Source organism: Microtus ochrogaster, linkage group LG1, assembly GCF_000317375.1.
Source record: "Microtus ochrogaster isolate Prairie Vole_2 linkage group LG1, MicOch1.0, whole genome shotgun sequence".
NCBI classification, from domain to species: domain Eukaryota; kingdom Metazoa; phylum Chordata; class Mammalia; order Rodentia; family Cricetidae; genus Microtus; species Microtus ochrogaster.
Genome location: NC_022027.1, coordinates 32,050,340 through 32,061,792, shown reverse-complemented (window position 1 = coordinate 32,061,792; position 11,453 = coordinate 32,050,340). Strand labels below are relative to the sequence as shown.

General features: G+C 40.8%; 1 protein-coding gene across 1 annotated transcript in view; it reads left to right on the top strand.

Annotated features, from left to right (window-relative positions):
* The window catches only part of LOC101988651 (phosducin-like protein 2), a 19,470-nt gene extending 8,017 nt beyond the window's left edge, over positions 1–11,453 (top strand). The window contains exons 4-6 of the mRNA XM_005359370.1: positions 3,324–3,467; positions 5,915–6,123; positions 10,989–11,453. Coding sequence (XP_005359427.1) covers positions 3,324–3,467; positions 5,915–6,123; positions 10,989–11,140 — 505 coding nt within the window. The 3' untranslated portion in view covers positions 11,141–11,453. The remainder of the gene's footprint in view (positions 1–3,323; positions 3,468–5,914; positions 6,124–10,988) is intronic.

Genomic DNA, 11,453 nt, shown 5'->3' with positions numbered 1-11,453 from the left:
AGGGAGGACTACATCACCGTGGGGAGGACTACATCACTCACCGTGGAGAGGACTACGTCACTTACCACAGGGAGGACTACATCACCGTGGGGAGGACTACATCACCGTAGGGAGGACTACATCACCGTAGGGAGGACTACATCACCATAGGAAGGACTACATCACTGTGGGGAGGACTACATCACCGTGGGGAGGACTAAATCACTGTGGGGAGGACTACATCATCGTAGGGAGGACTACATCACTCATGTGGGGTGGCTTTGAGAGTTCATAGCCTTGCCCTGCTTCCAGTTTTCTCTCTCTGCCTTTATGCTTGCAGTTGAGGGTGTGGTCTCTCAACTTCTTGCTCTGGCTGCCATGCCTGTGTGCCACCACACTTATGCACCATGATGGACTCTTGTCCCTCTGGAACCATAAGCCATTTGGAGAGTGTCTAAACTCTTCCTTCCATAAGTTGCCTTGGGCATTGTAGCTACTATGAATACCAAATATATAAGCTTTGAAAATACCATCAGAGAAAGAAATAAGTCAGAAAAGGCTGTATAAGTAGAACAGATTGCTAGATGCCAGATCTTGGAATGAACAAGTAGGAGGTAACTGCAAATAGATACAAGATTTATTTGTGCCAATCGAAAGTTCATTGTGGCTGGAGAGGTGTCTCAGTGGTTAAGAACACTGACTGATCTTCCAGAGGATCTGGTTTCCCAGCATGCACACGGAGGCCCACAACCCTCTCCAGTTTCTGACACCTTCTTTTGTATTCCATGGTCTTCCATGAGTACCAGGAATGCAAGTGGCATATGGATATACATGCAGGCAGAAGACCTATACACATAAATAAAATAAAAATAAATTTTGAAAGCATTTTGAATTGTATCATGGTAATGGACCCTTAATGTTTTGATCCATCTCCTATACTCCCCCAAGCTGCTCTTTCTCAGGCAGTGGTGACTGTGACCTGGGTACTTTAGGACCAAATCACCTTAGAATCCTGAACCTCCTCCCATGTGAGTCAGGGATCTGTGTGGAAGACAGCACAGGACACTTTAGGACTGAGAGCCAGAGATGGATACACCACTCTCACCTCTCTCTGTCACCATCTACTCTCACACGGAAGCTGGCAAATGTGATTTTCCTGCAAGCCACCAAAGAAGAATATACAATGATAATTAGGTTCTAGAAAAGCCTCGGGTTAAGATAAAGAAGTGAAAAATATCTTATTCATGAAATTAGAGACAAAAATGCCATCTGGTAGGTAACCAGCTATGAAATAGCAAGTGAATTGAACCCAGAGGGAGAAGAAAGCCTAAACGTCACTGTGATGTATCTGCAGTCTATTTTTGTGGCAAATACACTAGACTGTCTTCCTTGACAGGCGTTCCTTTCTCTGGATGCATGTCACGGTAGCACAGAAGCTAGGAGCTAAAGCTACTTTCTTCCCAAACTCCATTGCAACAAGGATAGCAAATGGGTTTCAGGTTCTGCTAACACACTCACAGGATATTTGGGTTCAAAGCTAAATTAATGGAGAAAGCAATGGGGGGGAAAAGCCTGTAGCATTCACTTAAGTGGTCTGAACCTAGAATTTGCGTCATAATTCTGGAGCCATTGTTCTGGCAGCACTTTCTAATCCTCAGATTGTTGCTAGGGAGACTGGTTCCTAGTGCCAGCAGTTGTTATTGTGCCTCTCTGAGTCTCAGAGTAATGTAATATGTGGGCCAACAACTGGAATCCAGATTCCCCAGTTTCTGGATTGCGGCAAAGACGCCTTGGCAGACCAGTTTTGCAGTGTTGTCCTGGGAGTCATTCCTGGTTGCTCAGCCTAGAAGCCTGCTCTTTCCGCCTTTTCAGAAAGTCTGCAAAGCACTTAATTTCCCAGATTAAGTTCCTTTCTGCTTAAAATAGCTGGAGGGTTTTCTGTCTATGTACGCGAGTCACAGCTGATTTGATTACTAAGAGAAAGCTGCAGGCCACTCAACAGTGTCTTCCTGGTGGCAGGATTAACTTGTGTTAACTTTTCCAGTGAACTGGGGAGGGAAAATGAGTGGAAAGAGAGAAGCTGATAGTTGTGCCTCTAAGAAGGTGCCTAGTGGTAGACCTAGCTCTGCATCGTTATTCTCTTTGGATTTCATTGTGTTTGACTCCATTGTTACGTAAAGTGAGTCGTCATCTGGCATGCTTCACGTATGAAACGAGGCCAATGTGTTCCAAAGTGTGCGCAGGAGTTTTTGTTGACTTTGCTACAAGTATGATCAGGAGGTGGGTGCCACTGAACAGTTACCATTCTCAGGGACAAGAGGGCGTACCCTGGCACGTGGTCCCACAAAAGGAAGCACCTGAATAGGTCAGGATCAAAAGCAGCAAGGGAAAAATCTCTGACACAGCCTTCGTTGTGGTTTCTGTGGGAAAGAACATGCAAGGCGGGGTAAAGGCTTATGATTGGCTAGTTTGAATCATTTTGGTGGGCTCTGAGTTAGGTCTGTTGTTAGTTATCTGGTACCAGGTTCTGGGATGACTAGGGCAGGGAGCCTTGTAATAAAAAACAAAACAAAAAACAAAAAACAAAAAACAAAAAACAAAAAAAACAGCCACAGGAAAAAAAAAAGATGATAGATGATTGAAACCAGGCATGGTGGTGTATGCCCAAAGCCCCAGACACTTGGGAGCTGAGTTGGAAGGACAGTCTGAGCCCAGGAGTGTGAGACCAGACTCAGGGACATAGCCAATCCTGCTTCAAAAACTAAGAGAAAATAAAAAATGACCAAGGATGTGCTTTCGGAGTTGGCTGGCTTGCATTTGAAGAATGTGCTGTTTGGCAAGTGTTTGTTCCTTCTCAGAACCAGCCAGTTCTGAAATAAGTGTTCCTTAAAGGATTAGCAAAGTTCTAGATGCCAGAACATCAAGAATGCAGGAAATGAGGAGCACTGAGATGACTCAGTGGGCAGAGGTGCCTTCTGTCAAGCCCCATGACCTGAATTTGTCCCCTGGAACCCACCTGCTGGGAGGAAAGAATCAGCTCCTACAAGATGTTCTCTGTTCTCCACACATGTGCAATAGCATGCACAGGTATGCACATATACCCGTGTTCATATGCACACAGGCACACACATGCATATATGCATATGCTAAAGTGTTCAGTCCCCAGAACCCCCATCAGATGGCTCACAACTGCCTGTAACTCCACTGTCAGGGAATCCAAAGCCTTTTGGTCTCCTTAGGCACATGCAAGCACCTGGAACAAATAAACTCATAGAAGAGATAAATAATAAATAAATACATAATAAAAGAATATGATACTTATCTAACATTTTTGTTTCAACTAGAGAAAAACGGTTACAGGAATGGAAAGCACTTAAGAAGAAACAAAAATTTGGGGAATTGAGAGAAATTTCTGGAAATCAGTATGTGAATGAAGTTACAAATGCAGAAAAGGATTTGTGGGTTGTAATTCATCTGTACAGATCAAGGTAATTATTACCACAGTATTTCAGACTGTTGGTGCCATGATGCTTTAAAAACGCTCCTAGCTTTAGAGTCTGTGATGCCTACGATGAGGAGTATTAAAGTGAAAGGAACATGTATTACGTATGAATACATTATAGAACTTTTATCTTTAGGGATTATATTAAGTATACTAAAATATTTTCATTTCCAATCTGAAATACCACATTTGTTAGAAAAGAGGTGAGTGTTTGGTAACTAAACCTCCTATATACCCCCCCAACACCCCACTAAACTGACCTCAAACTCAGCCAAGGATCCTTCTCCCACCCCTCAACATTCTGAAATGAGTGGGGACCCAGCCCAGGACTTCCTGCATGTTAGACAAGCACCAGCGGAGCTCCATTCCCAGCGTCTTGTAGGCTTAGGAGTCTTGCAATTGTGGGCTTTCTAAATCTGTAAATCTTGATGGTTTCCTGCCCCCCCCAAATTTCCATAGCTTCCTGAGTCTTGTCGTTCTCCAGCTTCCCTCCCTCCAGGGGGAAATGTTTCAACCCTGAGGAAATAACTACACAGCAAGTTCTCATCCTGGTGTTGGCATCAGAGAAGAAAAGAAGTTTCTTAGGTTGGGAAAGAAGTGAGGTATTTTAGATGAACTGTACAACATAAACAGAAGTTCAGAAGTCCAAAGTATCACAATACTTCCAGAGTTTGGAGTATTAGATCTGCCTCAGTCATACAGTGTGATGCAGTGTCAGGCAGACTACCATGCTGGACAGGAAAGCAGTGTCCGCATTATGAAGACCTTCTGAAGGGACATGAAGGAGTTCAAATTCTATGCTAGTGAGGAGGAGCCACTGGAGTTTCCTGAGCTTGGGCAATGTGGGCAATCTGACTTATTTCCATGAGGGTTTTATGATGACCCTTCCATGAGGGGTATATCACAACACTTCCTGAGGGTTCTATGATGACAGTTCCATGAAGGTTCTATGATGACAGTTCCATGAAGGTTCTATGATGACGGTTCCATGAAGGTTCCATGAAGGTTCTATGATGACGGTTCCATGAAGGTTCTATGATGACGGTTCCATGAAGGTTCCATGAAGGTTATATAATGACAGTTCCATGAGGGTTCTATGATGACCCTTCCATGAGGGTTCTATGATGACACTTCCATGTTGTGTTCCCTTTGTAAGTAGGTCCAAGCATAGATATGAGTAACAAATCTGGAAACAGATTTATGGTAACTTAATGTAGCTCAGATAAGGAGCCAGTGAAGTGATGGCCAAAGAGAAGAGATAGCAATTTAAAAAGGAGGTAGAGTTGATATGACTTGATACTGAATAGACATTGTAGAGAGATTTTTGGTCTAAGTCAATTTAAGAAATATCAAAAAAAAATATCAGTTTGTTTTTCCACCTTTTGAGCATGGAGTTGGATAAAGAAGAGAAATGACATCTACTAGCTATCTGGAAAAACATTTGAATTTAACATGGAGACAGAAGAGGGAAGTCAGAGGTCAAAAGGAAGTTAACAGAACATGGCATCACAGAAACCAAAAGAGAGCATCCCAAGAACAGAGCGACAGAAGTACAAGAGAGAGAATTTTGTTGTTAGTTTTTCACATACACACACACACACACACACACACACACACACACATGCACACACACCTTTTCTTCTTGGTTATGACTACAAGAAAAGAAAATGGTTATTAGAAAGGAATGTGAAGTTATGAGGTTTTCTTTTTTAAAAAAACAAGATTTTGAGCTTTAATATGTTTATGTAAAGTGGAGAAATTCTTTGGAGAAGGGAAAGTGAGAACATTGGAGAGAGAAACAGGATAAAACCAAGGAGTGTGGAAGAAAGTGGTGGTGTGTGGGCGCAGGGTGGCAGGAAGTCAGTCCTGAGCTCACGTGCTGAGCTCAGAGTGGAAGTCTAGGAGGAAGGGATGGAGGGGAGGGGTGGAGGGGCGGGACTTCTGCGATGAATGGAGCGGGAAGAATAGGAAGTTTGGGATTCTGATTCAATAAGCTTTAAATCTTAGATGAAAAATAATTCTGGACACCGGCATCCAGGATGTGGAAGACTGTGGGTAAAGTTTCTTAGAAAGCCAAAGAAGTCTGAGATAACACACTCTGGATGTGAGCACCTGTGCAATTGGAGTGAAAGAGTTGGATCTCTTTCCTTCAGCTCAGGACTACCCCAGAGTCCCTAGACATGCCTGTTCTTTGTGTTCCTATTCCACCCAGGATGATAAGTGATTAAAGAAATGCTAAGTAGAATGTAGTTCACTTAAATTAGGATGCCAATTCCCAGGGTACCAGCATCATTCCTAGGGTACAAATATGCATTTATATAAGAGGTAAATTTCTATTTTTGCCATAGATATTCCCTTGCTTTACTAAACTAAGGGGAGCAATCTGCATTTGAAATACTCTGAATACATTCTTTTATACACTCTCTTTTTCAGCGTCCCCATGTGCTCATTGGTTAACCAGCATCTTAGCCTCTTAGCAAGAAAGTTCCCAGAAACTAAATTTCTTAAAGCCATCGTGAATAGCTGTATTGAACACTACCATGACAACTGTTTACCAACAATTTTTGTTTATAAAAATGGTCAGATAGAAGGCAAATTCATTGGAATTATAGAATGTGGAGGGATAAATCTCAAGCTAGAAGGTAATGATGTTATTTTTTAATGTTTATAAAGTAACAACTAAAAAGCTCTCCAGAGGAACAAGTATGAAAGTTTATTTCTTTGAAACAAAATTTCTATCTTAATTTTCTTCTCTTTTAAAGTTTTTAAAAATTATTTTAGCATATATGTGTTTACCTGTGTGTGTGTGTGTGTGTGTGTGTGTGTGTGTATGTGTGTGTGTCCCTGTGCCAATGTGCGTGTCTGTTGCACATGGAAGCCAGAAACAGGTGTTGCATTCCCTGGAACCGGAGTTACAGGCATTCATGGTCTGCCATGTGGGGCTGGGATCTGTCTCTCTCCAGCCCCCATTCAGTTCCCTTTTAAAATACCTCCAGATCAGGTTTCCTGTCTGCATGCTTAGAATATCATAATACATTTTGCCTAAAATTCTTAATGTGTCTGACTAAAATAACTTTTAAAATGCAAACCATCTCATTTAGCATTCAGTCCACGTCCTCAGCTCTGTTCCTTGGTCCTGGGTAGTGCCTGCCTAAGTCGGGCTGGGCTTAGTCACTGAAGACCCCAGTGAGCTTTGTGCTCACTTTCTCCTATAGTCTCTACCTTTACCTAAATTCCCCACCTTCTGTTCCAAACCCTGTTCCTAAGGTTCTCCTCATTTCCATTTATCCTACCATGTGTCCCCGGACTGATTAAATGTCTTTCTGTTTTGTGAAGCTGAAATTCTTTAGCATCATCACGCTAGATTATGCCGTTCAGTGACACTGATACTCACATCGCTGTGTTGCTGGAACCTGCATCCTTATCCACAGCTCTTACCATGTTGTATGGTGAAACTCTGGACCCATTAGACAGCAGCTTTCCATTACCCTCTCTCCCGCCCCTGGAAGCCATCAATATGCTTTCTGTCTTTATGAAGTTGATGGTTTTAGACACATCATGAGGTAGGATAATACATTTTCTTTTTTCTTTTGTGCCTGCTGTCACTCATTATCAACATTCATCCTTGGTTTCCTTTCTGCAGTCTGAACAGTGGCCCGTGTCCAACAGCCACATTGCAGGCATTCTTCCTTCTCAGTCGACACTTACATTGCTTTTGCCTTTTGATTGTTATGAATAATGCTGTGAAAATAATTTTGAAATTTTCAGTAATTTTGGAAATAAACCCAGAATTATATTGCTAGGTCATATGACTATTTTGTATTTATGTTTTGAGGAACTGGGTCATTTACTTGTACTTTAGCCATAATGTGCATGTGAGCATATATATATGTATGTATGTATGTATGTATTTTAGCGTGTGCACACAAAGAGAAATGTAAAGAATGGTTGTATTTAAAATTGAAACTGTTCGGTAAATTGCAGTATAGGATCCTCAACCTTGTTTTTTAAGCTTAACAATAATTTTTCAAACGTCTTCCTTTTATATCTGATTTAATAACTTTAAATATTATCATTCTCTCATTAAATACCTCTTAATTTATGGGCTTGTCACTTCCTTTCTGAGGGAAAGTGAGCTGATTGCCATTTTCTAATGACAATTTTTCTGTCATCCTTGTGCCATTTGTGAAAAATCTCTTTGTCTTTTCCACTTTTTAACTCCACTAGGAAGGGACCTGTGATGGTGTTGTCAACTTGATAAGTTAGACTCACCTGAGAGGTGGACTTTGGGCTGTCTAAGGGGGATTACCTTCATCATGTTAAGTAAGGTGGAGAGCCCCGTAGACTGTGGGTGGTACCCCCCTAGGCAGAGGGTACTGCAGTAGAAGTGGAGGAAGCCTGCTGAGCATGTATGTATGCCTGTATCCACTGCTCTCCCCTGACTGCAGACATAATGGACTATAACTTGGAACTGTGCACTAATAGACCCTTTCTCCCTTAATTTTCTTTTGCCAGAGTGTTTTTTATCACAGCACAAGGAAAAGAAACTAAGGCTCTACCAACGATGCTGTTGATTTCCCTCATATCAGCCCTGTAAGAGAGTTCTCATTGCCCACAGGTCTTAGAATTGTTTTGCTGCTGTGATTTTGTCAAGCTGACAAATAGACAATGATATCGTTTTGGGTTTGGCAATATTGGGAATTGAACCCGGGGCAGGGCCTTATGCACACTAGGCGAGTGTTCTACCCTCAGCTATAATGTCACTACAGAATATCCTGTCACTCTTTAAATTTGGAATACTCGTGGGATTAGCATTCTTTCATAGATGTTGGTCATTTGGTGTCTTCCCTTTGCTTTGCTCATTTTTCAGTGTGTTCTTTCAGTGGATTGCAGAAGTCTGTGAAGTTCTGTCCACTGCTTCTATGGTGTCGCACACAGGTTCCTGGCAGCTCTCCACTTCAAATTTCCTTTCTCTGAGTACATGTATTATCTGTGATTGAGCTCAACCTCCACCTCTGAGCTACACTTCCAGGCCAACACTGCTTCTTTCTTTTCTCTTGATACAGAGTCTGGCTCAAACAATCTTCCTTTTGCAGCTCAAGTAGCCAAGGCTCTAGATATGCATACCTGGGTCTAGTTTCCCTTTATTGTCAGGCAAAAATTGTATTGGTAGAGTCAAACTTACTAATCTTTTTTTTAAATTTACTAACCTTTTTAAATTATACTTATCATGCTTCCCTTTAAAAGCCATCATATATATTTTTAAGATGAAAAAGGAAAAAAATATCCCCCTATATTTTCTCGTAGTAGTTTATTTTTATTCTTGGTTAGGTCTTAAATAACATTATAATGAAGTATTACAAAGAATGGATCTAAGTTTTTTTCTGTTGCCCTAATGCCATTTACTGAAACTTCATTTCCCACTGTTTTTAAACTTACTTTTAAACTACAAAGTATGTAAAATACGAACTTTTACAATCTTAGTCGTTCTCCTTATCTTAGTCTACACATTTCTTTTGGAGGGGGGATCTCCCCAGCTGGCCCTGAACTTGTAGTCCTCCTGCTTCAGCATTCCTGGCTGCAGAAGCATAGATAGGTGCGTCCCGCCTTGCAACTTCCGTTCTTTTTGAGGCTAGATGGACAGTCAGGGTCCTTCTGTTTTGATCTGTAATAAATGCTGCTACCAAGAAAGCCAGTGTGCAGACACCTGCTGCAGTTCCTTTCTCTGTCCATCTGCCAATACCCAGAACTGCAATTGCCAGATCATACAGTAATTCATAAGTTATTTTAGGAATTGCCATACAGTTTTTTCTAGCGGTTATACCACATCACACTCTACCCAACAGCGTTCAAGGTGCCCACGTTCTCTCTGACCCTTTCAGCACTGGTTAGTTTTTGTTTTTGAAAATAACCATCCTGGTGCATGGGATGAGGTGTTTTCTGTTTCTGCTGTAATTTTTACATGCACCAATTTATTTCTGAAGTCTCTGCTGTATTTTTTCAATCCCTGTATTAATAGAACACTGAAGTTAGTGTTGTGTTTTGGTAATTTATATATTTTTTTAAAAATTCTCCTATTAACTGTCTAAATTATTTTCAGGTATATTGGTGTGTGTCTCTTTCCAATAGTTGATTATTTCTTAAATATTGAGTTTTAATCTTTATGAACTACTTAGTTTTTCGCCCTGTACCAGAGCTTTGTTTAGTTAGGGACTTTACTTTGTGCATGCCCATCTGATGCCCAGGAAATGACGGTATCTTGTCAGTTTGGTTATGACCCATATATATTCCTTGTTACTTGACTTCTTCCTTATCTTGTAAGTGTTTCTTCCCAGCCCTCAGCTACTGACTGTTCTTAGTTAGGGTTTCTGTTGCTGTGAAGAGACACATGACCACTGCAGCTCTATAAAGAAAAACATTTAATGGGCTGGCTTTACAGTTGCAGGGGTTCAGTCCATTATCAAAATAGTAGGATATGGCGGTGTGAAGGCAGATGTGGTGCTAGAGTTGAGACTCCCACATTTTGATCAGCAGGCAACAGGAAATGAACTGAGTGTCACACTGAGGGAAGCTTGAGCAAAGGAGACCGCAAGGCCCACCCCCACAGTCATGCACTTCCTCCAACAAGGCTGTCCCTCCTAATAGTGCCATTCCCTTTGTGGGCCACGACATGCTCGAAAGATCCAATTTTGATTTTCCTGGTCATCTCCATCACTTTTGTCTTCCTATTTTTACCAAGATCTTTTATTATATCCCTTCTTTGGGTGGAATTTGTGACAGTTCTCCTGCTTCAGCTTCCCAGATGCTGGGATTACAGCACAAATCACCACATCTGGCTTATTAGCCTCTTGGTATACACTTTTGACCTTATTTTACTCATTTTAAGATGAACATTTTACCTATTTCCCCTGTTAAGGATAACTTTACCCAATGTAATTCTGATAGTGTAACACTTTATCATTCAGGTTTAAATGATCTTCACTTCCACACTATTAATTTTTACATTTGGTCTATTGTGTGTGTGTATGTGTGTGGGGGTGTGTATGTGTGTATGTGTAATGGCATGCCACAGTGTGTATGTTGTGTGTATGTATGTGAATACTGTCATGACATAGTGTGATTTGTGTGTGTGTATACTGGCATGCCATAGTGTGCAGGTTGTATATGTATACTGGCATAGCATAGTGTGATTAGTGTGTATGTGTGTGTACTGGCATGCCATAGTGTTCATGGTGTGTGTGTGTGTGTGTGTGTGTGTAACAGCATGCAATATGTGCACATGGTCAGAGGATAACATTACAAGATTCATCATGTGGGTCTCAGGGATCAATCTCAGGTTGTCTGTCAGACTTGGTGACAAGCTCCTTTATCTGGTGAGCCCTCTCACCATCCCCAATTTCCATGCTAATTTTATTAAGGTCAACTTCTGTTTCATGTAGATGAGAAATTTATCTCCATTTCCCCGAGATTTTTATCCAGTTTAATGGTGGGTTTTTATCTATTGTAGAACTTGAATGGAAACTATCAGAAGTTGGTGCAATACAGACTGACTTGGAAGAAAACCCCAAAAAAGGCATTGCAGATATGATGGTGTCTTCAATTAGAAACATTTCCATTTATGACAGTGATAGCTCCAACAGTGATAATGATGCCAAGTAGAACTAGTTAATAAATAGCTTCAACGTATATGTATTGAATGCTTTATTTTCTATTGACTTTATATTCAGATAAAAAATGTATAGAACTTATTTTTATGTAAGAATTAGAGCCTACATGTCAATTGAAATTTTTTCAGGTGTTTAAGAATATTGTCTCTTGAAAATATGAACTTTTACTCCTTAGTATTTTTCTGTGACTTACTTTTTTCTGATGCCTGTTGAAGAAAACCAGCAAATACCTTAAGTCTTTTGTGTTGCATAATCACTTTCAAAAAGACCCATGGAAGAAAATAAATTTAACTTTATAAATAAAA